The following is a 26,408-nucleotide window of genomic DNA, read 5'->3' on the forward strand; positions in this document are numbered from 1 at the left end:
TCAACACCGCGCCAAACTCTCTTTCTGGTTGGCAGTTGAAATGTCAGTTTAGGTAGCATTAGCAGACAAGATGTTCTTGTTTCTGCGTGAACTTTACTGAATGGTCAGTGAACAGAAACACCCAGACATCGAGTAAATGTAAGTTTCCTCTGCGAATACGTATTAATTTGAAAAGACCACGTAAAGATGAATATTATTATCACAGCGTGCCTGCTGCTGATGTCGGCACCAGTATGTTGTTATTATAGAAGCTAGCTTAGTACATCAGTTTACGTACTTTCTTGATCAGAGTTCTGTATATGCCCCAAAAAGTAGTGGTCATGCTAAAGCTTAGTTTTCTAAGGCTCTTCTTTCTTCTGAGTATTTAGGTTACCGTGGCTGATTTGCAGCAGTGTAAAATGAGCAGCTAATACTAGCCATAACTACCTTACGTTAGCAGGAATACAGCAAGTTATATCATTGTTTGCTGCTGCTGTCAATAGGAAATATCTTCTTTAAATAGCTAGGAAATACCAGTTATAAATCTTGGCAGCATCATTAGCGGTTATGTCTTGTGACCGCCCAGGGACTTGACTCCCAACTCTTAAAGCTAGGTCAGCTAGCAAGCTAGGTACTCAGCGGAAATACAGCACAGTTGGGGCTTTATTCATGTTGCTGTGCATGTTTGGAAACTACAAACTGTTTCCAGTTTCAGAAATATTTGTAGCTGGAATGACAGCGGTGACATTAGCCGCGGCTAGACTCATCTCATTATAGGGTCTGGCCATTTTAAAGTGAAGAGGATGGAACTTGAATCAACTGCTATGCATTGCATTTAACCAGTGAGATTCTGAAAATTTAAATAAGAAAGTGAAAAGTGATATATTTAGCCACCTTGTTGCATGTATAAGGAGCCATAGGGAGAGATTATGTTCGTAGATCCATTGCAACAAGAGTTGCCATTGTCTGTGATTTTGTAGGCAGCTTCCTAAATACTGTTATGATGTAAGTGCATAAATGTCTAGGTCAGGCTCAAACGTGGAGTTTAACATCAAAAGTTGTGTAACTGTTGCAGCAAAGACCGTGTGCTTTATTTACCTGTAACGTGTTGTTTGTGTGTTTCTTAGTGAACCAAAGAAATCAAAGCAGAGACTTGTGTAGTTTCAAAAACATGGGGTCCCTAATATCTCGATGGAAGGTAAGTGACTGACAGAAAACATGTTTGAATACAAGAAAATGAAACAGAGAAAAATTCAAAATGAAAACTGGATTTTGAATAAAAACATGATGATAAATTTTCTTGGTTATGATAAATCACAGAGTGACTGGCATTTAAAAAGTTGATTGTATTGGATTGAATCCAAGTGATTATTTTGAAATGAACCACATGCACTGAATTTCCAGTCAAATGTCTAACCCCAATCCACAAAAAAACCCAAAAAACACTTAAAAAGCTTGTCAACTTTGTCCAAAATATGGTTTAAAAGATTTTTTTTAGCTCACTAGTCATACTCCTTACATTCAAAATAACTTAACTGACTCATTACTTAACACACACACACACACACACATATATATATATATATATATATATATATATATATATATATATTTTTTTTTTTATTTATTTATTTATTTATTTTAATATTTGCCAAACTCGTTATTTTTACTTCACAAGCCTTGAATAATTAAATAAAATGCTAACTCTGGATGCTGATTCTCAGTAAAGTTTTGCCTTGTGTGACTCTACTGTGAGACAGTTTGATAACTATGAACAGATTGAGCTTAGCACCCAAGCTAGGTGAATTCATACACTATATTTAGACATACTAACCAAGTCAAAGGGAAAGAAAGAGGAGCAGACAGGCAGCATGAGAGACTTGGCAACAATGAAGGTATTGATTGTTTTTCTCACTCAGAAAATCAAACATCCCATTTGCTTTAAGTTTCCTTTGACTAAAATATTTAGTTAATCAGAAGGGTATACTATGAAGGAAGTTTAGCAAAGCCGGGATTTTTTTGCTGGCTTCTCAAAACCTAAAACCACAGTCAAAGGTAAGGGATATCACAATGGGACTTATCAACTTTTTTAAGTGGGCTTTCTGGGTTCTGCTTTACATATAAACCATATTACCCAAGCAGAAAATCTACATTGCTCTTAAAACATGTTGTTCTAGTCATAACCTATAACCTGGCTCCAGTCAGGTTATGTGTTAAGCATAAGTTGCTACAGTGATTTAGCAAAACAAGAGACACTATTGTGAGACAGAAAACTCAAAGCTCAAAATAGCATGATAAAACCATTAATCTCGCTTTTTTTGCAGACCCCTCTGTAGATGAACTCTTGATAAATCAAAATTGAGTCTTTATTGGCAAATCAGTTGATTACGCTAATGGTGATTTTCTGACTTTTATCTGCAATCCAGGCAAAGCTAACAACAGTTGAACAGCTGGAGAACCTGGACAAGGTACTGACTGTGTATATTTTTTACCTGATTTTATGGATTTGCACAATGTTTCAATTCCATTTTAGGTTTACTAAAAATATGATGTAGTATGCCACCTGGAAACACCAACATACAACAAATACAACTACAAACCTGAGTACATTCCATAGTAGTTCTTTTAGTGTATACATAATCTTTACCATGTTTCTCTTGTAGGAGATTAAAGAGCTGGAAGAGTTTAAAACTAAAAACCAGCGTCTGCAAAAGGTAATGTCAGCAAAACATTAAAGATCTATAGTTGTATTCTTGAGCTGTCCTTTCTTTTTCTCGTTGATATATTTGTATGTATCTGTCTGCAGCTATGGGTTGGCCGTTTACTACTTTACTCATCTGCCCTTTACCTGTTGATCTCCCTGATCGTCTACTGTCTTTACCTCCCCGAGCATTGGTTGCAGAGAATAGCCATGGCCCTGCCTTTCTTCATATACCCTGTGCTGTGAGTGCCATTGTTGCTTTTCACAATAATTCACAGCGTTGTCTTTGTTTTTATCTGGTACAGATAACTTTCAATGTGTCAAAGTAAAAAATACACTTCATATTAGGTCTTATTATTTTCCATAAGTTGTGATGAGAGAAAAGGGTTTCTGAATGTGACGAAGATGATGAAGACAATATTCTTCTCTCTGCATTTCTTTCTGGCTCTTCAACAGGGTGTGGTTCATCAGAAAGTTATTGATTTTTCTCTTCTCCAAACGCACTGAGAGAAACAGTAAGTGATCTATCAGTCTTCCTTTGCTTGTCTGTCCATTAAACTCAAAAGCACATATATTATTTTCAGGCTTCTGTTAAGCTAGAAGTTGTCTCGCATAAGATACAATTCGGTTGGATCAAATCTGTCTACCTACTGCTCGTGCTGTGCCTCCTTCTATAATTAATTAGGTCATACTCATAGTTGAGCACAAGGAGGCTCAGGCAAAGTGGCCTGCTGAGCAGTGGCCTATTGAAAAATGGCTTGAGGAGTAATGGTTGTTGACTATATGATTTGAAGCATTTCATTTTGATTGTCCTTGCTTACAAATGTGTTTTCTTACAACCTAACTTTGCGACTCGAGTCACACTCTTATTGTTGACAGTACATACTGCTTATGCTACAAAGACAAAGTAGCATAATTTGTTCCTGAGATATGTTAAGATACTAGCAGAATCACAAATTGAGCATATAATAATTTAAACTGTGTTTTATTTCCACAGCATGGGTCGATGGAAAAAGGAGCTTATTGGAAATGATGCCAGTTGACTAAAGTTATTCATTCTTCTTTTTAGGTGAAAAACTCGAAGATTTAAAGGCTGCCAAAAAAAAGATTGTAAGTATTCAGTCTTTCACTGTAAAGGCCATTACACACTGAATGCACTGCAAAATAACAGTTTGAAATTACAAACTTTTCACATTTGAACTTGTAGTGTAACACATATGAATGCATTGTGCTTTTGCTGGAAATTCGTCCTCAAAATATGCACTGTGAAAAAAATACAGTTAGTATTAAGTGACGATGAGCTGGTCCTGATGCTTCTAAAGAAGAAAAGGAATAAACAGATTTTGGGTTCAACTCTCAATTCTCATAAGAAGGCAGCAGCAGAGGGAATTTCATTTTTTAATCCAGGAGTTGAAGCTGTATCACAGTCGCTTTCGCGGCCTGTTTTTGTTGATGGCAGAGTTAGGACTGAAGAGGCAGAGAGATCATTTGAGAGAGCCGATGGACCTGAAGCAGCTTTTAGCCGCGTGTCTTAGATAAAATAGTTATTTTATAATTTGTATATTCATTACAGGTTTGTATTTTGAGCTACAGTCTGCTTATTGCCAAATACAGTGGTCTGATTGGTCAGATCTCGTTATTTGGATCTGAAAAATTGTGTGTTACACGTCCAGTTTTATTATTTTATTTAACTGTGATTGAAAAATTGTAAGTTTTCCCCCAGTTTTGTCTGTTTGTTTTTTTTTAGTTATTTTTTATTTCTCTTCAGGATTGCAGTGGTATGTCAGATTAAAATTTCCACTCAATCTCCGAACCCTCTGTGGTATCAGAGCTGGGTCTGTTCTTTTATTTTGTATGTTATTTAGTTTCACGCCTTGAGAAGCAGAAAGCATCTTCAAGAAGAAAATCATTCTGGCCTTTTTTTTTTTTTTTTTTACCCCTAAGGCTTAATATGTGTATCTGCTAAAATCTCAGATGAATTTGAATCTCAGTGACTTCAGCCTCAAGCTCAAGTTTTCTGAAAATCTTGTGAATGCAATAACTCGAGAACAAAGCAACATAGTGTTTTGAAATTAATACCATAAGTGTATTTACTAGGAGGCTGAGGGGTATCACTGGCCCCATCAGTATTTTTTTTATTCCTCGAGTTACTTCAACATTTCTTATCCTGTTGAGCCTGGATGTTATAGCTTAGATTTCCCTTTTTTTTGTCTTTCCAGCTTGAGGAGGTGATGGAGACAGAAACGTACAAAAATGCCAAGCTCATCCTGGAACGTTTTGATCCTGAGGCTAAGAAGAAAGCTGTGAGAGCTTTTCACTTGATGTTTATTTTATCTGTTTATTTTTGTATTGTATTTTTATTTTGTTTCACATTGCTCCGCTTTGTTTTGCTGCAGGAACTTGAGTCAACTCCAGTGCGTTCTCCGATGACTCCCAGGCCAGGACAAGGTACCCCATAATTCTGTACAGTGTTACTTAGATTTACTTGGAAAGTTTCTGATCAGAAGAGTGGAGCTCTTCAAAAGAGAGAGAGAGATTTCTGTGATGGCATAAACAAATCCTATGTTTGGAAAGGACCAAATGCTTCAATTAATTTCTTCCCCCTGGGCAGAGATTCGGCAGAGAGGGGTGGTAATGAGACCGATGCCAATGGGCACCCCGCATGCAATGGTCATGACTCCTCCACCGGGAGCACGTCCCTTGCTGGGACCAGCAGGCACACCTGTGGGTAAGCAGACAAAATGAGACACTTTAAGTATAATAAACGATCCTAATATTTCTTAAATCTCATGCCGTGCCCATTTGTGATGCATGTAAAAAGAATATTCAGCATCAAAATCTATATGAAGGTTTAGGTCAAAGGCACAGAACTAAGTCAAAGGCAGCTGTAGTAAACAGCAATGCCAGCTGCCTTTGACTTAGTTCTCTTAGATGCCAGTTTGTGTCCATCTCTTGTGTCGCTCTTCCAACAGAACGTGTTCCTCTCTCAGCTCCAGGAGGTCCACCAGACAGATCTGCTCTGTCTGCTTCGGTCCTACAGGGCGCAGTACCGAGGACTCCCTCCTCCCCAATGCTAGGTAATGTCTTTAAGAGCATCTTAGCTTGAAATCAGGCATCTATGCATGGCAAACAAGAACTTCTGCAGTGCCTGATTTCTCCTAACTTTTCAAGGTAGTAATTTGGACATCACCACTCTTAGTGTTTATACCGTTTATATTGTTTTGAGGCTGGCAAAAAGCCCACAATCTGTTTTTTTTTGTTTTTTTGTTTTTAACCCAATCTGTTTTTTTAAACTTACAAAACAGTGTATTTGTAATGTGAGTCTGTATTAATTTCCATGTGTGGACTTATTTACAGGTATGCACCCTCCAGGTCCTCCGTTAGCTAGACCCATCTTGCCCAAAGACAGGGGAGCTCTGGACAGAGTCATTGAGTATCTGGTAGGGGATGGACCACAGAACAGGTGACGATCCTTTTTTGAATTTACAGCCCTTTGTAGAATTGTCTTATTTCAAACTGATGGATTAGGCTCTACAGGAAGTGTTGGGCAGTCAATGTCAGCCCAACACTGCCATGTATTGAACTGTACTATAATATAGAATCAAAATAAATGCATTCACTCATGGTAAAGGCAACATTACATTATTCTTTGAGCTCTGCAGCTTGTACCTGAATGATCTGCATGGAAATGAACACCATAGCAAAAAATTACACAAGGGTGAAAAGCTAGGCTGCTCATTTTATCTATTATTTGTATGGTAAATGTGTTTTTAAAAAATGTAGTTACAACAGAAACTATAAAACATAAATAAAACCAGGTGGTGCATGCCAGGTTAGCTGCTTCTCCAGACAGAGTGCTGTGGGAAGTTATCCCGCCTGAAATAGTTTATAATGAACTCACACCTGTTTGCTCTTCAGCTGCACTTATAGTATTCACTATGTTTGTCTGTTGGAGTTATACCATTTGGAGAAAAAACATCATGGGAAATCATGAACTGAAAAAGATGAGGCAGGTTTTTGAGGTGTATTTTTTTTCATTGAATAGCTCCTGGAATGCAGCGATCATTATTCTCTTTGCCTCTATATTTTTCTCTGTCCTGTCTTGTTTCTTATAGATACGCGCTGATCTGCCAGCAGTGTTTTTCTCATAATGGCATGGCTCTGAAAGAAGAGTTTGAATATCTAGGTAAGCTCAGAAATGCACTACTGCATTTTTGAAGATGTTTTTTAGGTAAGACAGAAGTGATTGGAAGATTAGCAACGTAAACAATAAAACTGTCTTGACTTCTCAACAGCTCACTGAAAGCTCAGATTCCTGGATAAAGTGTTTCCATGATAAATAGGTTTTCATGGTTCTGAAACCATCTTTATATGTACAACACGTAAATGGTACAGTCCACAAATTGATGAAAATCTGGACATTCACGGATATGTGTACAGAATTTAAGCAATCTAATCGCCAATTCTTTTTTGTGTGCGTTTTCCTTTCTCTCTCCTCCTCCCTGCAGCATTTCGTTGCGCGTATTGCTACTTTATGAATCCAGCCAGGAAGACTCGTCCTCAGGCCCCCCGACTTCCAGAGTTCAACTTTGAAAAGAGGCTGCGGGCTGAGTCACGTTCACCTGGGCCATCACCACGTTCTGGGACATCACCACGTTCTGGGACAGATACAGAGGAGAGCGCGCCACCTTCTGGAGGTACCGGAACACTCATCACACAAATGACACAGTTGTGTCGCTCTCACCTAACATGCTAAACTCTAACCAAGCAAAAACTAAATGTTATGACCAGTGCCAAGACTGTTCTAGTTCACTTATCAGAACAGAAATCATTGTTTGTTTGTTTTTAATGAATACCTAAGTTTAAAAAAAAAAAAGAAAATTTAGTCTGAATGTAACCATAGGTTGGTTTGTATTTAAATCTAAGAGAATGGGCACACAGTTATGAGGTTCCATTTATGCCAAAAGTGTGTTTAGCTGTGAATGTTGTTGAACTGTAGTTGGTGACAACATGATTTTGACAACCACACATTTGTGTTATAGTTTGGATTTGTTGCATTTTCTTTGAAAATTGACACTGAATTGTAATTTGTGATCCTGATCTCAAATTTCAATGAGTTTTTTTTCTAGAGCATTGAGCAAAGTCAGTGTCAGATTTTTAACCATTTAAAGTTTTAATACAAGGCCACAGTCCAACTGAACAAGACTTAATCGAACTTTTTTTAACAAAAGTATAGATAGGAGATGTTCCACCTTTTCTGGTGGGGCAATGAATGACATGACAGAGAGAACACACACTCCTAACTACACAGTGTCAATAATTTTGGTACAAATGGCACCCTGTATGCAGTCTTACACTTAGACTCTCCTGTACATCTTGGCTATTTCTTCCATGTCCTAACACCTGTTTTAAATGCTTCGCTGCAATGTGCCGGTTGACCTTCTTCATTTTTTTTATCTTTGATTTTTTTCAACCTTAATCCTTTTTAAAGCTTTTTAGTGAGCAACAAGTCAGATGAGGCAGCACACGGGCACACTTCGATTGTCACCACTTTTTATTTAAGGGGAATACACCGTGATTGTAAAATCAAGAAATATAATTCCAATGAGCAAGATGGAATGAGTTTCCTGTAACCGCTTTCTTGCTCAGTGCTCATGAAACTGCACAGTCGAACTAATTGAACAGAATTTCTAGGCTACATGTTTTGCAGTTTCTGTTCATGAGGTAGTTGGGCAAGAAACTTCTCTGCACCAAGTAGAAGCAGAAGCAGTTCAGCATGTATTTCAGTCAACAGTTGATCAAAAGCTGCATTTGTGCAAGTTTCACAGTACATTTCCTGTGATCGGTGGGTTTAATGGTATGATTTTGCTTCTAGCAAAAGCTCCAGCTCCGTGGAATTTGGTCCACAGTTTCAAGATCCAACAGAGACCAGAGACTCGACCTCTGCAGAGTCCAGGTTTCCCTGCCCCTTCTCTCCCTGCGCTGTGCGAACTGGCATAATTTGAACTGATTTGATTATCGCCAGATGGGTCCATCTTTCTTTGCTGTAGAATTCATAACACTGTAGAATGCAGCCAATCCCAAACTGCTACCAGTAATCAGACTAAAGCAATGATGGGTGTTAGCTGGTGATGGATGTCACCAGACCTGGGCCCGATAAGAGTCATAAATGGATTTTATCCTGCCTTAAAGAAATTTTAAAGCCAGACTGCAAAACAAAATAAATAGATAAATAAAAAATATAATGTGACATTTTTATGCTTCTGCTGATCCACTGATCCTGTATTTCTTGAGCTGAAATTATCCTTCTTGAGCTGAAATTATCCTTATAGATTATACATTTAAACAACATGACTTTGATCTGACTTATTTGACCCAGGTTTGGTATTCATTGAGTGTGTAAAATATTTAGACCTTCTTCTTAACTAAGTAATTTTTGCTTTGGAGTCCATGTAGAAACGTGAAAATGATCGAAAAAAAACCCCCATGCCATTGTTCCTGATTTAATTCCCATTCAGCTCGAATAACATTAATATACATTTTTGGGGCAATTTTAAATTGCTCAAATATCCAAGGACTGGTAGGTGCTTTCAGTCACCCCATTGGAAAATGTGACCTAAATTTATTTACTCTGCACTTATGTCAGGAGATGTGCTGTATCATGTAATCATTGCCAATCTCCACATGAACTATAAATCCTCCACAAACAGGAATCAAATCTTCCTTTTGCCACAGTCTAGTTCTACAATACATTTCTGTGTAATTGACAGAATTTACACCATCAGATTTCTTTCTTCTTCTTTTTTTCTAGAACTCAAGTGGATTTGCCCATCACTAAATGAATCATTATACATCACAGCGTTTTTCATTTTCATCCCTAAAATGTAATAACATGTACTTGAGATGTAGATTCGTATACCATAGCCTCTGATGTTGATCTTCCTGGCCCTTTAATTTATGGAAGAGGAGAGGTTTCTGGGTGTGTTAGTAAAGCTCCTTACATTGCTTGCTACTTCCAAAATCTGTTTGTAGAACTCTTGTAAACTCTTGTAAGCTTACAGAATGTTAACCTTAACAACAGGAATGCTGCTAATTTCCTTTACCACTTGATCCAAGAAACCAATCATTCGTTGTACTGCAAACTCTTCACGTTACCCCAAAGCTTGCTCTTTCTCACGCCTCCCTTCTGTTATCTTTTTGCTTCGTGGTTATATACCTTTCTTCCTTGCATGTTTTCTCCTCAGATGAGAAGGAGATGGGAGATTGTGAAGGAATCACTAAAGAAGTAGACAGCGAGTGCCCATTAGAGGAGCAGGATCAGCTGCAGCAGAAGGAGGAAGAGAAAGAAGAAGAAGAAATTGTTCAGGAAGAGGTGGCCGAGGATAAACCAGAGCAGAGTCGCAGCAGCCCCTGTGAGACAGGAGCTCAGCCATTGTAGTTTCTAAGAGGCCAGAAAAGGTCCACAAGGATGTGATTGTTCTGTCCAGGCAGAAGGTGATGGTAATAGCCAGGATAGTTATTGATATTTAAAAGCAGCATTGATGGACAAGGATTACCATCATCATTATTTATATTTATTAGTGAAATTGTCCAACAGTATTGCCAAAAATGATGCCAACATATCTTGGTCATGAGTTTGATCCGATGACTGGGAAGGAGTCAGATTGAGGGTTGTAGTTTGAATTTTAAGGCTATTTCTCTGTTGTGTAGTTGGTTGATTGGTGATATTGCTCTGTAGGTGCACTGACTAACTTAAAGTAACGATTTACACTCTAAGGTCCTTTTAGGGTTAATGTAGTTGGATGCTGTATGGTTTTGATAAGAAAAAGTGTTTTAGATAGAACTGCTGGTTCACACATTGTTTTTCCTCAGATGAAATGACGTTAAAAAGAGGATTACTGCTGATTAAAATGACTTCCTGAAGTGGGTGAGAATGTCAGATAGTTGTAGCGAAAGGTCAACACAAACACTCCTTATCCAGTGTGGGAAACACTGGATTTTCCCACACTATCCAAACACTGACATGCATAACACATGAAGTCCATCTCAGGATAAACCTGTTGTGAATCAGAACAGCTTCTGTTGTGTTTACAGTATGTGCATACAAGTATGCTGTTAGGTTTCAGGCTGCTGCTGCTGTGGCTTTTTCATCTTCCATTTTAAGTCCCTGATCCTATATTTCAGGCTGACAATAAAAAAACATTTATCTCTTTGGATACCGTCTGTTATAGTGATGTTTAGCCAATGCTGATGCATGTATGCTTTTATTCCCATACATTGTAATGCTTTTTGTTTCTCTTTTGTTTTCATTATATTACTGGATCTTTGTCCCAGACTGCCAATAATGAGATATGAGCAGTTAGTTGCATTTAAATCTATTGGAAGCAAAAGTACTGAAACTGAATGCTGAATGAGGGGAGTAAACCAGAGTGTGGCTAATATTGCATCAAGGAAAGGAAGGATGCTTATTACAGAAACAATTAGCTGTAGTATGTTCACTGAAAGTGGGGGGAAAAAAAGACTCATTCTCACTTTTTTTTTTTTTTTTTTTTTTTTTTTAAAGAGGCTGAGAGAATGAATTTAAATAATGTTTAACTTCAACTGTTACGCTAAAGAATCTGTGCTCTACCAATTGGTATGGTATTCACCACTTTTCTGATGCTGATGGAAACGGGTAACATGACTCTCATTACTCTTATTTCCTTTATAGTGTGTGTGTGTGTGTGTGTGTGTGTGTGTGTGTGTGTGTGTGTGTGTGTGTGTGTGTGTGTGTGTGTGTGTGTGTGTGTGTGTGTGTGTGTGTGTGTGTTCTCTTATTTTGTGGCTGGATTGAAACAAACTGGCCATCAAATCTGGAAAATTAGATTAACCAGAGGAAACATGTTGACTCTATTTTTCCTTGCCATCTTTGTGCAGAATACATTTAAACTAAGCTCTTACTTTTAATCAATGTCTGCAAGATATTGCCTGTCAAAAACTGTTATTAGCTTAGTTATAACATTAATATTTATTAGCTGATAACAATGAAAAAATTGCTGAATAAACTTCTGTATAGCAAGCAGAAGAAACAAACGACTTTGAGCTTAAGCTGCCAGTTTATCTGTATGTTTTCATTGCCAATGGTTTTACTCAGTTAGGATTATAATTTGCCAAATCCATTGCTTTGCTTCGTCTCTACTTCACGTCGTCATTTGCACTGAGTTATATTTTTATTTTATTTATTTGGCTATACAGTGTTTTTATTAGTAAATCAGACATTTTTTTTTTTAAATGTACTCACTTAACCTTTTATTGCCATTGTGTTCACAGCTATTTAAGTGTATTCCTTGATTCTGTTTCGGTAAACATTAGATCATAAAATATTGAAAGAGTTTATGTCTCGGTGTTTACGTTCATTCTAAATGTTCACAGTAGGTACCTGGTGCCATTATTCTAAGTCCTAGCTGTATAGCTTAAGGGATGGGAATTAATTCTTCTTTTGGCTTGTTGTGTTATTAGGTGGAACCAGGAGAAATGGTGAGTGTCTATGCAAATGTAAATGTCCTGCATCACCTGTGTTGCACAGGTTGGGTCCCAGAGACACACCCTGATGACGTGGGGAAAATAGTTTTGCCAAAAGTTGGCTGGTAGGATTGGGACAGCCCAAAGAATCCAGAGGCAAGAATATTTTTGGCTAAACCTTGGTCAAATGTTAAGGAGAGAACACTTTGTGAATTTCAAGTCTCCTGTCATGACACGTAGAGTATCACTTGAATTTAAAAAAAATTTTTAATCCCGTTATTTCCCTTCATCTGATTGTTTTACAAAGTTGGGGAAAAAACTGGTAGCTGTAGCATCTTACTGACTTGTGGTTAGCTTAATGCTTCCAATATCAACAAACCGTTTTTGGTATTTTTACATGCTGGTGAAATATGTGTATAACTTCAAAATATGAGGCTGCCTGTTAAATATTTAAAGAATGTCCCAGATCCTCAACATGGTGTCTCGCATCCTGATGTGTAATACTTGTTTCTTTTCCGTTTGTAGTTTTGTTTTTGCCTTCCTAAATTTATCAAATGGATTTCTACCCATGCTTTTTGTCATTAAATTTGCACTTGGAACGCCCAATAAAGAGTTTTTCAACAACAAAGGACTGCCGTGGTTGTGTTTTGTTAATTGTTTTGATCCTAAATATTATGATCCTTCTCTTAGATTACCGTAAATCACTTTTCAGTTCACTGTCAGACACCACTTGTGATTTTTAGTGGACTTATTAATTATTCAGTCACAGGTTGTGTACTCTAAATGGGTTTTGTGAACAACCAAATTTACTTTGACCATCTTTCACTCACTGCCAGGCACACCTGTTCAAGTGCGTGTTAATGCGTGTAATTAACACGTGTAATCAGCCAGTCACATTATTTTTCCATTTAATTAGGTGCACACGGCAATGATGACCTGCAGAAGTTCAAACCAACCACCAAACTGGGGAAGGCAGGTGATTTAAGTGACTTTGAAGGTGGTGTAATTGTTGGTGCTGTTGTAAATGCTGATCTATTGGGATTATCCTCCATAATCATTTTTGGGGATTACAGAGAATAGTCAGAAAATGAGAAAATATCTAGTCAAATAATGAGTCGTTACAACTAACGAATGTAGAAGAGCATCTTTGAATGCAAAACACATGGAACCTTGAACCAGATGGGCTACAGCAGCAAACCCACCAGGTGCCACTCCTGCCAGCTCAGAACAGGAAACTGGGGCTACAGTTCACACATGCTCATCAAAATCAGACAATGGATGACTGGAAAAATATTGGGTGGTCAAATAAGTCTCGCTTTCTCCTGCAAATTAAGACAGTATGGTCAGAATTTGACAAAAACAACATCCTGCCTTAAATCAGCAGTTCAGGTAATATCTGGTGGTGGTGTAATGACACACTGACTATTGTTGACCCTGGCTGTCCTTTTGTGACCACCATATACCTTTCTTCCAAGTAAGAAAACAACACAAAAACAAATTAAACTGGATTCTTGAACATGACAAGAAATGAAAACATCCAGTGATTTGTCAGTGTAGTCTGAACTTCATAACACTAAAACAAAATGTTATTTTTCACTTTATTCCACATCTAGAAAACTACAAATTAAAACAAAAAAACAAACAAATGATTAACACAGACAGCAGGACTGAACCATATCATTATACTAAAATAAATGGTCTGTCGCAGCTGCATACATACATCAAGCTGTCTTTAGCTTGTTAAAGCACATTGGCCAATACTGCAGCTGTGGTATTTCCATTGTTTTTCACTTAATGGAATCAAAGCTGACTAACCAATCTTAATTATTTGAACCACTTTTACTTGCTATAGGGTAACTAAAGATCCGCTTGACTTTAACATATTTTGGAAAAATTTGCTTGATAAAACCTTGCTATTATCTTGTGAGTATAGTAGAAAAAAACCCTTAAGATATTGTCAAACTGAATGTCTGGCAAAACCAATCAATAAAAGTTCTAAGGGGAAAATAATCCAAGACAACATCTGACAATAACATTTAAGAGAACCAATCACACAAACCTTAAATCAAGCTGCCAAATATGACAACGTAACAACTACTGTTCGTGATTTTACATGTAAAATAACAGTCTGCGCAATTGTGAGGGCAGCAATCACCAACTGTAGAAATACAAGAGAAACAATAGAAAAATGCTGGATTGTTAATAACAAGAACAGCTTTGTGTGACCCAGTATAACCCATCAAGATATTTATGTATCATCATACCTGTGAGATGCCTGGAGTTTTTACTGCAGACTCCTCAATAAAAGTAAAAAATATCTGCACATTCAAAGTCAACACAATTAAAGGCCCTGAACAGAATTTTGAAATTAGCTCGACCTTTGACTGCCTATCTGTGCGTGAGGGACAGTGGGATAAATGCATTCTCCTCCATCATGAAGGCCTCTACAGTGTGTTGAGCTCAATGAGTCTCCCAGCAAAGACAGCAAGAGTCCCGATGATGCACACAGCCATGAACACACAGAGCAGGATGTGATCCAAAACCATGGCAACGAACTTCCACTCCTCTGCTGCCTGCAATAAGACGGTATGGAAGAAACTTTAACTTTGAGCATTCACATATTTGGAATTTACTGATCAGTTGCTAGGACACAAAAAGAGATAAGCTTTTCAATTGAATCAATAACATTACTAAAAGATGTGGAAAATCAGATTACCTAATGTTGCCCAGTTATCTGTCAGATATGATTTTGTGGACTACATTTATTGGCAGAAGATAAGAAAGACTCCTGTCATTCTCTTCGGTGTAGAAATGATTAATCGAGAATGTAGAAGCCAGTAAGCTTATACATTCAAAACATTATATTAGTTTTATTAATATGAAATAACAAGTAGTTGTTTTTTGGAGAACTGTGGATTAGACGGAGTTTCCCCAGATGGGGTGACTTCCTGGGGCCACACTGTTTGGCACACTTACTGTCATTCTAACCTTCCATTTAATTAATTAAACCATTAAACCATTAAATCATTGTCTTTTTGGCCATTTCATTTAGATCCAGATTCAGAGCAGAAATGTAAAAAGTTTTGATTACTGTGCCTACACTTGTAGATTCGTTTAAGTTTTAGAGAAGCACAAGAATGGCTGGGGAGTTGAATGCAAGGCTCTGAACTTCTAAGAAATTTTATGGATTGATACACTATCAATAATTCATGCAGATTTTCTCTTACATTGTTAAATTCTTCATCTGACTTCATAGTCTCTGCGATGTACTTCACCCCCTCGATTGCGCTACGAACATCAGGGTTTTTAACAATGGGGGACTGATAGGTGACAGCCGTCGGGGTAGGATTACCTACAGAGGAGAGAGGAAGGTCAACAATTTTAGGACAGACTTAAACTAAAACTGTTCACTAGCATGCAATAATGGTAATGGGAGTTGCAGTTTAGCCTCACCTGAGATGTCGGAAATGTCCATGTCAGTAGGGAACAGCCTCTTCTGCCGGATCTCCTGACTGGGACGCTTCATTGTTGAGAAGAACATCATGTTGGGAATGGTTTCAATGAAGACCTGAGATGCAGGGAGATAAAATTATGATATTACTAGTCTTATAAAACAGCAACAATATTTCCCATTTATTACAAGTGGAGAGAGAAAAAATACCCCCATACAAACCTTACGGATCCACCCCGGCATGGTGTGCGTACTTGGTGAGCGATGATGTGTGTTGATGACGATAACAGTGATGATGATGGAGGCAATGACCATTACCATTGTGAAGAGCATGTATTTCCCTATGAGGGGAACAGCACTCGAAGTGGAGGGGATCAGCTCCACAATAACCAGCAAGAAGACAGTCAGAGACAGCAGGACAGAGATGGAGAGAGTCATCTTTTCACCTGCAGAGAAAGTGAATCACCTCTAAGTTCAAAATAATCTGAAAAAAAAAATCACTGACAATTGTTTTCTGTTACCTATCAAGCTTGCAGAATGAACATACCAGAGTCAGTAGGCAAGTAGAAGACCAATCCCGTGAGAAAAGAGAACAGCATGCAGGGAATTATGACGTTAACGATAAAATAGAGAGGCAGTCGCAGCATCAGGAAATGGTAGGTAATGTCCAGGTATGGTGTGTCAGGACAGCAAGTGTAGTACACCCAGTGCTTCCACCCTCTGTAGTCCTTTAGCACCCATTCACCTGACTCCATGAAGTTACTGAGGTCAGGTCGATCACTCTCCTAAAAGACAGTGGTTCACAAACATTTTAGCGTCCCCACGTTCAGCTGTTTTGCACACAGTCTAAATTCCCAGATTTAAAAAAAGCATTTACGCTCACCGGGTTGATTACGACCAGCAGGCCATCGTATGTCCAGGTTCCCAATTTCATAGTACAGTTCTGTAGGTCAAATGGGAAGTGAAGGACAACAATCTCGCAGTAACTCTTAAAGATGGCTGGAGGGTTCCATATGATCTTGCCAGTGTGCTCTAGCAGGACTTTAGTTTCATGGATGATGGCAAAATCACCATCAGCACTGCAGATAAAAAGGAGGGTAGAGGACAGAGGCAAAGGAAAACCAAGCATGTAAGTGGAGCAGCAAGTCATTAATCCCCCCCACCACCACCACCAAATATAGGTTTGTTTGCTTTTTTTTAACACAAAGAGAAATGAAAATTACTTGTTGTATAACACAAGGTCAGGTTTCCATATGTCAGATGAAGGAACTCTGATCTTTCTGATTCCTCCATAGTCTTCAGGATTCCACCGTAAGTTAACGTCTACCCATTGCTGTAAAGTGAGTAAAAATTTTAGATCATTATTTCACTTCTAAGGTTGTATTTAGCTATGTGATGCCGATTAGAGGATTAAATGGGATGACCAGATCCCAGTAAAGTAACTGTGGGACAAACACAGTGCTTGTGTGGGACATAGTGGAATGCTGGGAGGAAATCAATTACATTATATTTTAATTTATTTTTTATGACTTATTTTCTTCATTGCTTTGCATCATATTCATCAAAAGCTGCGAAGCTTGTGATTTTCTGGTAACTTGTAACTTTCACTGATGTCCATAGCATTAGGTCAACCTTCAAATGGTGTGTAGTCCCACTTAAAGTTATAATGCATGGCCAGCTGTAGTCACACAGACTTACCTGTCGGAGACGGACATTACTGGTCACAATTTGGTTAACTTCATCCTGGGAACAGACAAAAAGGTCAAGAACAGGTGAAAACATTTTTATGACAATTTATTTTGTGATGTCTACCCCACATACATGTTTACATGACCTGTATTAAAAAGTAAAAAGTAAAAACAAAACAAAATGATGGTAACATCTTTTTTCTTGTTTAATTTCTTGCTGGCATCACCCCATATTTTAGTTATCTATCACAATAAAAATAATCCAAATTTAACATCTTGAACCCCAAAGGTGCCAGCTTGATGACATGCCCAAAATGAATAGAGTATTTCTCTGCAATTACAAACTCTGTGTAAACAATCAAAATAAACCTAATACTAATGAGACTTCATCATAGGTGTAAATATTACAGCAGATGCTACTGCGTCATAGTAACTGAGGATGGAACACAGGTAAGAAGATTGTTTTCCTGCTTATTTTTTTTGTGAATGTTACAGCATATAACCCCTTTGATATTATCCTGTGGTAGACAATAAATTCCAGAAATCCAGGAATCAACATATAGACATTATTTGTGCAAAGGCTGATGCTGCTGACCAAAGTTACAGATGGTTCTGCAATTTGGCACATTTTGGCTCATCTTGGCAGAATCTGTGACAGCTGAAATTTCTTAGGAATTAAACTGCAAAAATGATCTAAGTTTATTGCATGCCTAAAAATGCTTAGTGGTTTTTTCTATATATATATTGAAGGATTACCCACGCACAGGTATAATGGGCCTTGTTTTTGCACTGCGTCTTTGAGACTTTAAATTCTGTGGAGCAGGCACTTCGGTTTCTATTGGCCAATTTGCATGATTGACCCCGCCATTTAAGCCAATAGGATCACGGATAGCGTCACCACGTTTACGTCACTCCCAACAAAACGCAAATTGCAAAGCCAAAAACTTATGCGCAGCAAACGCATGACACTTGCCATTGTCCAATCTCTGTCATCGGGCTGACTTTGGCGATTTTTTTTTTGACAGAAAATGGCTCTGAGGCATTATGGGAGATGCAGTTATTCAGTTAATGTAGCTGGCAGCTGTGGAAACTTGTTTTCGATGCAAGAAAGACAGCACAGGTAAGACATAATTCACTGTTTTCTAAAAATGAATCATAGTTTTGGTCTTCTTTTGCTGCTGGTCCAGTGAATTTCGGTCGCAGTGTGACGAAACTTGCTGTTTTGGAATCTGCGAGATGTCGGCTTTGAGTCCAGGTGTTAATTGTCCGTGTACCTGCTATCAGGTGAATCGAACATTCGTGCTTTGTGTTTACAACATTTTGCAGAATATGCTGTAATGCGCTTTTAATTGTTTGTCGTCTTAGTGGTCGTAGCAATGTTTTGTATGCCGTTTCTGTGAATACCACAGGAGGAGCGTTTCTCAATTATTCTAGTAGACTTTGTAGTAGACTTTGTAAGTTCACACAGGAGTCCGAGAACGCAGCGCGATCATTCTACAATTGGAACGCTAGTGTACTTGATGACATCTCCATTCAGGAGTTTTTCCTGCCATTCCCTCTTAATTTAACTGTGATTCATATTTGCAATGGAAATTGCACATGACATGAAAGCAATTACATATAATGTAGTAGTTTTTTTTTCTTTTAAAGAATTTTTTTTAAAATCTTAAGCAATTTTGCAAAATTCGCTTTTACGTGTCATCTGTTTCATAATGTCTAATAAGCTTCATACAGTTAAGCACAATCACTACATGACAGAAACACAAGCTTTTCTCTCTATTAATAAAAATAGGATAGGTGTGTGTGAATAATAACAAACAGGTGAGATGGTAGAACGGTTTTATTTTCATTTTAGTAGACACTCAAAACTTACAAGCTGCTGAGGTTTGGAAAAGAATTAAACAAATATTTAAAATATAATCTGATCATGTTTGGAGCAGGCTTCAGGATCTCCATGTATTAACATGCTGTTTTTGCTCCCAGTGAAAATGTTTCCTCCTGAATTTAAATATTTTTAATGTTAGATTTAATTCCCCCAGCTTTTTAAATAAGAACAGAACATTTTACTTCAGGTGGTGTGACTGGTGAAATTTAAAATACACTGACAGCTCTCCAAGTAAGACTTAAGTATTAAATAAAACAGTACAGTTATGAAGCTTAACTTTAATCTCAGCCAAACTGATTCACTCAGGAACAAATAAAACACCAAAATAAACCAAACCTTAACTTTTAGAAGCTAAGTGACTTATATATCATGTTTAACCTGTGGTGCAAAGGACCGCTGGGGGGTTAAAAACGATGTACCGGGAGTCCGCTGTTCTCGCCGGTTCCAGTGAGCCTTGACCACCCTGTCACTATTGCAGCGGTCCCCACCCTTTTTCGCGCCACGGCCCAGTAATAATATTTTCACAGACCGTCCTCTAAGGTGTCGCTGTAAATACAACAAAATAAAACCAGTACCGGTACCAAAAAAAGGAAAATTTAGTCATAACACATGGGAAAAGACCCAGGGAAACAGAGTTAAAGATAAAAACCATAGAAAAATAACAATAGAAAAATAATAAAATCCCTGAAAACCATAAATTTCACACCCGAGCCTCAACTCTCGTGGCCTGGTACCAAACAACTCACGGACCGGTACCGGTCTGTGGCCCTGGGTTTGAGGACCGCTGAGCTATTGAGCTGGTGGGGTAACAGATGTCTCCGAAAACGTCAGAGCAATTTTGCAAATATGCGATGTCTTTATAAATCGAGCAGATATTTGAAGTTTACACAGGTACATTCTCACCTGGAAATATCTTAAAAGTTTAGCTCCCCTCCTCCACCATTGCCGCGTTTGAGTTTTGGACAAAATGCATTCTGGGATATTTGGCTGTACCAAGTTCACCCAAGCCACCACCGATGCTTGATAAAATGGAAGGAGCGAGAACACATCCAGGAATTCTGAGCATACTTGATGCGTACTTTGATTTGGAAGCATATTTGGTCTGCGACTGATGACATATCACAAGTCCACGTGAACGCAGGTACACACAAGTATGTATATTGAGAAACGGTCCATGAAACCAGATGTTCCCCCTCTTGCCCCCGGCTTTGGGGGCGTTGGGGTTTAACAGGTGGCATTGCTCATGTCTTGAAAAAAATTTTTTCCTTGGTTTTGTGGTTAACAGGGAAATTAGCCAACTGTGAACTAGCATTCATGTTTGAGGCTAAAATGGATTTAAATTAACTAAAATTTTAACAAACACTTTCTCATGTTTTTGTATTTTACATTTTTTAGTTAACACGAGATACAAACATTTTTATGATTATTTTATTTTGGTTTGGCATACAAAGCAGTACCCTCTTGACGTTATCAACTTTTCATCTTTTTTGTCAGCACTGGTAATACTAATTTGTTGTCCACTATAAACTGCTTGGAGTAAAACTGAAGTGAGAAGAAGAAGAAACGAGAAGACTTTTTCCATCTCTTAACTCATTCACTGCCATTGACGTCTATAGCCGTCAATTGCAGTGAATGAGTCAATGGGTTTAACTCATTCACTGCCAATGGCTGGCAGTGAATGAGTTAAGAGGAATAAAATGGATGAAGGGACTGTCCCAGAGACTGTCAAACCTAGTCATCTTCATGGACTTAATAAGCATAGAAGGACACACAATGACAGTTGCTCATTTTGTTTTATTTATACCTGTATCGCTTCTTTGAGGCTGCTGTGCCATCCTATATGTTTGTTGTTATCCTGGTTCTTGTGTCTTAAATTCAGTTGTTAATCAAGATTAACAGGATGTCTGTGGAACATGTCTGAGTTCAAGTCTTGGTCTTAACAGGGTGTCTACACCCCCAAAACACCTTGGTTGTTTGGTTGGCTTGTCATCTCCTGGTATAAATGAGATTTGGGTATGTATGTGGCAGATTAAGTAACTGCTTGTGGCGTGATATCTCTTATCATATGTGTTATTTGACTTTCTTGGTTTCTTCATGTGTTATCTAGGTTTTCAGAACTGATTTGGTGTGTTCAGTACCAACCAAAGTGATATTGCTGCATGACTTGATATGAATTATTCTAATTTTATATAATGGAAAATGTCCACTCTTTGGAGTTCCAGTTTTATACAGGGCACTACAAAAACATAACTGGTCCTCCAAATCAGCACATGGCAGTCCTCATCTTTTAAAGACTTCATTACGTATGTTCTTTTGTTTGTCTTATCCAGTTCATAACATTTGGTATAATAATTTCTTTCCAGAATAATGGTATTATCTCTGTGGCACTGACTGAGATTTAATTATGTATGGTCCTTTTTATTATTTTGCTTTGCTGTTGAATACAGTCAAAAAAGAAAAGCTTGGGATCATATTGACACATGACTCCTCTCTAAATACTTTATTTTTCAGTCAAAGACAGTGTTCCTTTAACCTCTGTCAATTTTGTGCACTTATTTGGCAGGAGTTACATATGTTTGCATTAATTACTTTTTGGGGCCACATGAGAAGCTGAGAAAGTTGTGGGGCAATGCAGCAATAAGCTCAACTCAGTTCTGCTCAATATTATTTTGATCTCTTTATAAATGTTACTGTTAAGTGTAGATCCCACAATAAGGCAATGAAAATGTAAAACAGGGATAATAAAGGCACTTAGTTTATCATTATTGATTCAACATTACCCAAAACAAATTTAAAGACCTAACTCTGTGCTAATGCTATTTTACTTTCAGTTTTATGATCTAATCTGCAGTTTTAAGGTTTGTTTTTTTTTTTTTCCTTTTTTTTTCCCCTGTTCATTGCGAGAAATCTGGTCTGTTTGGGCTTGAACACGTGCACTGCAGTCATGTCCAACGTTTGAGGTTGTAATATGAAGGACAGCAGGCAGGTGATCATGACCACGAGAGGATCTGGATTAGCTTGAACTTCACCACAGAGAATGTTTGTTCATATATGAAGGCAGATCCAAAGAGAACCAATATCGTCTAAGCATATTTCCTTTTCCATGCGTAAAGTTCTTCTCTTTGAGAAAATAAATAATAAATAAAGACAGACCACTGCTTGATTTTTTTTTTCTTTCTTTTTTTCCCCTAAGTGGTCTAACCATAGTGAATCAAAAGTGCAACAATGTCTGTGATTCAGTGCCTTTGCCCAGTTTTTAGTCCTAACATCAACAACAAGTAAGTTCTGGGTTCATTTCAGTTACTGTGTCTTGCAGCATTTTTCCCTGTCTGATTTAGACAGTCATCATCTGTAACACTTTCCAGTTTGTCCAATTTCAGCCTAAGACTATGAAGGTGCATTTACCTTTGTGAACAAATCATTCCCTGTCACCATAGTCCTTTTCATTGAACACCTTAAGGCCAGCTCCTCCATAATCAAAAATCTTTGGTTATTGTAATTTCATTATATTGGTTAGTATTTGAAATTTAAGCCAACAATTGTTGATTGATTGTTTGTCCTTTTAGAGAAACTGCAATTACAGTCAAAAGGTCAAAGTCAAGAAACAACACAGTGGTGACAGCTGGTCATATCTTTCTTCATGTAAAATGCAGACAAAGAGTTACAGACTTACCACACTTATAAGCTGTATTAACTGTAATCCCACAGTAACCACTACAGCTTCACTGAAGTGGTTAACAGGACGAACCACTTTGTTGTAACCAGTGAACAGTCGTTTCACCAGCGTCGTCTCATCGTTTGAGCAACATTCTACATTTAGAACAAACAAAAATAAAGTTTGGGCAGTCAGGAGGATTGAAACCGACAGCATAATGGTGTCAGACTTTAGCAGACTGATCGATAAAGAAGCTGAAGACAGTCTGGGTTGTCGAATTATTAATTTAAAAAGTGTCAGATTTATTGGAAGGAATTTTACTTATGATGTATTGAGTTTTGCACACTAACTCTTCACCACACAGCCATTACTAATTATATTTTGAAGTCACTTTGACAGCATTACATGATAAGTAGAACATCTTGCCACCCAAGTATCCCTAAATGTATTTTCTCTGAAGTGACAGGGAAGGGAGTAAATTACATTTTCTGTGATTTACACTCCATTTTCCTGATGTAGGGACCAAAATGTGTATTTTTGAGTATTGCGGATGTAGTTCCTTTGGATTATTGCTTTGTCTCACATTTGTTACCATGGTGATATTACTTTCTGGTAAATGTTTCAATGTGTGTGGTTTCCCCTTACTTACCTGGTCTCTTCTCAAGTTTCAGACGAAGTGAGAGGGTGAGAAGGACTCAGATATTTTCTGTTGACTGTCTCATCTGCTCCTGTTCTTATCACTTATACATCAATGTAATATTTCAATGTTTCAAAATTCAGCATCCGTAAAAGGCAAGTGGTTTTCAGAATGGACTTTGTTGAAGTGTACAATGACAATAAAGGGCTATTCTATTATATTCTAGTCTCTATTCTAATTTAGCTTCTCAATATTATTTTCAAAGGTATTTGTTGCTACGCCTGACTTACCACATGTAATCTGAAACTTTGCGTTTATCTCAGAGAAAGCTAGAGTGCATATAGAAGAGAGAAGGACAGAGGCGGGGATGGACAGATGCAAAAAGATCAACAGCAACAAATGGTGGTCATTTTATACTGGTGAAAAGCCTCTGCACTGAATGTCCTATGAACACTGTAATCAAATCTGCTTCTATAAGTCTGCAAGTCCTATGAGTCCTTAGTGAACTTTTGGGGTCTTAGGATGTTTGGGAATACCAACCCTGGCTAATCCTTTGACATTAAGTTTAGATCAGCTTGGGTTCCGAAGCACCATGGAGAGCACCATGCCCTGCAATTTTTTTTTTATTTTTTTTTTCCTTTATTGCCCATGCTTGTCCTCTCCACTAGGTCTGATGAAATTCAGCCTGGTAGTTTTTTTTTGTCTGATAAATAAACCAAGACAGCAAACAACCATCAAGCCAACAACAGGAGTTTTAATAGTCTAGCATTTTCCATTAGCTTCACATTTTTGTCCTAAATTTAGTTTGCTTTCAGTTCTGTTTACAGAGTGGGTCTACTCATTTCTAATGGTACTGGGAGTTTTAACTTTTAATATATTATTGGCATTTGTCAGTTTGTGAGATATAAAGTACATGAATACTTCTGTTACATATAAACTGCTTTAAAAATGTGTACCAATGCACCATTACTTTACTGAAGAAACTATTTACTTTAGTTACTTTAGTTACAAGGCCCTAAAAAAAATGAATGAATAAATAAATAATAAAAACAAAGTAAATAAATATTTTATTTACTTGTATTTATTATAAGGACCCAAAAAGCAAAAGAGGCAGTGTATTGGTAATCTTACTGAGTATCATAGCAAAGACATCATGTAATTTTGTCTAACGTGACCAAGCAAACAGCCCTGTGAGCAGGTGACAGCTTTTGCATATTATTTTGGGAATCTGTTGGCTGGCTACATTGAGCTGCGTGAGCTCGGATCTGGTTTCATTTAGCCACCATGAGCAAATTCTCTCTCTCTCTCAGAGGAGCACTCTGTCTGGGCCGCTGATTCACCCAGGCACTCTGGTCCATAAGGAGGCTCTTAGGCTGCGGTTAATACTGATCTACTTTGTGGTTTTATTTGGAAAATTTAGTTTTTGAATCTTACCAATGTCATGCCCTTAATTGTTTTTGAGGTCATTTAACATCGAATTGCATCCTCCAACAATTGTAATTAATTTACATATTAAAAATAAATTACTTTAGATGACAGCTGATGAGATGAGAGCTGGCTAACTAAACAGAAAACATTTATACCAGCTCATGTTGGGCTTTCATAAAACATAATTATTTTTTCCTGCTGATAAATAGTTTGATTCACTAAGCATTAGATGGATGCAAAGTTGCATCCACTTTAAAGAAATTTTCCCTAATGCCATGAACAGTCCCTTTTTAAAGGATAACGATAGCTGACAGTGGCAAAAATGACATGTCAAAAATTAATGGGGTATTTCTCTGCAATTACAAAGTCTGTGCAAACAATATTGGTATCAAAATAAAGCTAACGCTTGTGACATTTCATCGGAGGTGTAAAAATTTCAGCAGATGTTACTGTGTCAAAGTTACTGAGGCTGGAACACAGATAAAATAAGTAGAAAATCCATCCATCCATCCCTTTTAAAATATGCTTTAGTTCAGATTTTACCTCCTTTGGGCCCTTGCACTAATGGCATGGGGGGCTGTAGGATATCCTGTCTTTGTGGAACATCAGAATGAACATTTGAGGTGTAGGGAAGATCCAAGCTGGTCTTGCTCAACAAATGTTGTTTCACGTGCTCTGCAGGCACACACAGACCCATAAGGTCAAAACAGGAGAGACGCACAAAGACATACAACAAAATAAAGAAAAACATAAGCAGACCATTTGCTACATTGTTTCTGCTAGTTGCCTTTTCCTTAATCAGATTTTTCTGTACAGAGAAAATCTTAAATTAACAAAACAAAAACAATGCTCATAGCTTTTCACCCCAACCGGTCGCGGCAGATGGCCGCTCCTCCCTGAGCCTGGTTCTGCTGGAGGTTTCTTCCTGTTAAAAGGGAGTTTTTCCTTCCCATTGTTGCCAAAGTGCTTGCTCATAGGGGGTCATATGATTATTGTCTCTGTATGTATTATCAGTCTACCTTACAAAATAAAGCGCCTTGACTGTTGTTGTGGTATGTTGCTGCATTTAAAAAAAAAAAAAAAAGAAAAGAAAAAAAAAGACATTTAAATTCAACATTTAAAATACATAAAAATGTTAATTATTCCTACAGGGGATGGGTTTTTCTTGCATAGAAGATTCAAGAAAAGCTAGATGCATATAAAATCTAGAAAATCTCCTCATCACTGACCAGGGAGTCTGTTCAATATGGTTTTGAACTCCTCCAAATCTACGTCTGATTCCATGTCCAAGTTCAATTCTTTGAGGAGCTGCGGGTTGTCCTCGACAAAGTTTAACATCACCTGGATAGTATTCAGGGAGAGTTTTTCTCCTGCAGAGAAAGTGAAGAGGAGCGGACAATGGTATTACATGTTTTTCACAATGTTCGTTAACTCTGAGCAACACACAAACAACAAAATAATAAATCCACTTGATGATTCTCCT

The 26,408-nt window shown here is 37.7% G+C and overlaps 3 protein-coding genes across 8 annotated transcripts in view; 1 reads left to right on the forward strand and 2 right to left on the reverse strand.

The window, feature by feature from the left end:
• Window positions 1-12,809, forward strand: lnpk (lunapark, ER junction formation factor). 4 transcript variants are annotated; one of them, XM_080868209.1, is made up of 15 exons: window positions 1-138; window positions 1,107-1,177; window positions 2,406-2,447; window positions 2,643-2,693; window positions 2,786-2,922; window positions 3,137-3,195; window positions 3,750-3,790; window positions 4,900-4,983; window positions 5,077-5,128; window positions 5,292-5,408; window positions 5,653-5,757; window positions 6,038-6,143; window positions 6,796-6,866; window positions 7,189-7,377; window positions 9,925-12,809. In XM_080868209.1, exons 2-15 carry the CDS (start codon window positions 1,151-1,153, stop codon window positions 10,116-10,118), a joined length of 1,275 nt encoding a protein of 424 aa, XP_080724335.1. In that variant the 5' UTR covers window positions 1-138; window positions 1,107-1,150; the 3' UTR covers window positions 10,119-12,809. The 4 variants fall into 4 exon arrangements, with proteins under 4 accessions (XP_080724335.1, XP_080724336.1, XP_080724337.1 ...); XM_080868210.1 differs by having other exon boundaries at window positions 5,671-5,757; XM_080868211.1 differs by lacking the exon at window positions 9,925-12,809 and adding an exon at window positions 8,556-9,918.
• The window catches only part of LOC308388905 (uncharacterized protein), a 131,663-nt gene that overhangs the window by 8,745 nt on the left and 96,510 nt on the right, over window positions 1-26,408 (reverse strand). The gene's annotated exons all lie outside the window — the stretch shown is intronic.
• Window positions 11,390-26,408, reverse strand: part of LOC308387868 (acetylcholine receptor subunit alpha) — a 21,992-nt gene continuing 6,973 nt past the window's right edge. Inside the window, exons 2-12 of one of the 2 annotated variants that reach the window (XM_080868204.1) lie at window positions 26,155-26,295; window positions 25,469-25,600; window positions 22,879-23,015; window positions 17,331-17,375; window positions 16,856-16,965; window positions 16,516-16,711; window positions 16,180-16,417; window positions 15,855-16,078; window positions 15,635-15,749; window positions 15,409-15,533; window positions 11,390-14,754 (exon numbers count right to left, since the gene is read on the reverse strand). In XM_080868204.1, the coding sequence (XP_080724330.1) occupies window positions 14,626-14,754; window positions 15,409-15,533; window positions 15,635-15,749; window positions 15,855-16,078; window positions 16,180-16,417; window positions 16,516-16,711; window positions 16,856-16,965; window positions 17,331-17,375; window positions 22,879-23,015; window positions 25,469-25,600; window positions 26,155-26,295 (1,592 nt within the window). In that variant the 3' untranslated portion in view covers window positions 11,390-14,625. The remainder of the gene's footprint in view (window positions 14,755-15,408; window positions 15,534-15,634; window positions 15,750-15,854; window positions 16,079-16,179; window positions 16,418-16,515; window positions 16,712-16,855; window positions 16,966-17,330; window positions 17,376-22,878; window positions 23,016-25,468; window positions 25,601-26,154; window positions 26,296-26,408) is intronic. The other variant, XM_080868205.1, reaches the window with a different exon arrangement.

Source organism: Rhamphochromis sp. 'chilingali' (assembly GCF_963969265.1).
Source record: "Rhamphochromis sp. 'chilingali' genome assembly, chromosome: 20".
Classification (NCBI taxonomy): Eukaryota; Metazoa; Chordata; class Actinopteri; order Cichliformes; family Cichlidae; genus Rhamphochromis; species Rhamphochromis sp. 'chilingali'.

Coding starts and splice junctions, on each gene's coding strand:
- lnpk (XM_080868209.1), top strand. CDS start 1,151: ATGGGGTCCCTAATATCTCGATGGAAG. Junction 2,448..2,642: donor AGCTGGAGAACCTGGACAAG/GTACTGACTGTG, acceptor TTTCTCTTGTAG/GAGATTAAAGAGCTGGAAGA. Junction 2,923..3,136: donor TTCTTCATATACCCTGTGCT/GTGAGTGCCATT, acceptor GCTCTTCAACAG/GGTGTGGTTCATCAGAAAGT.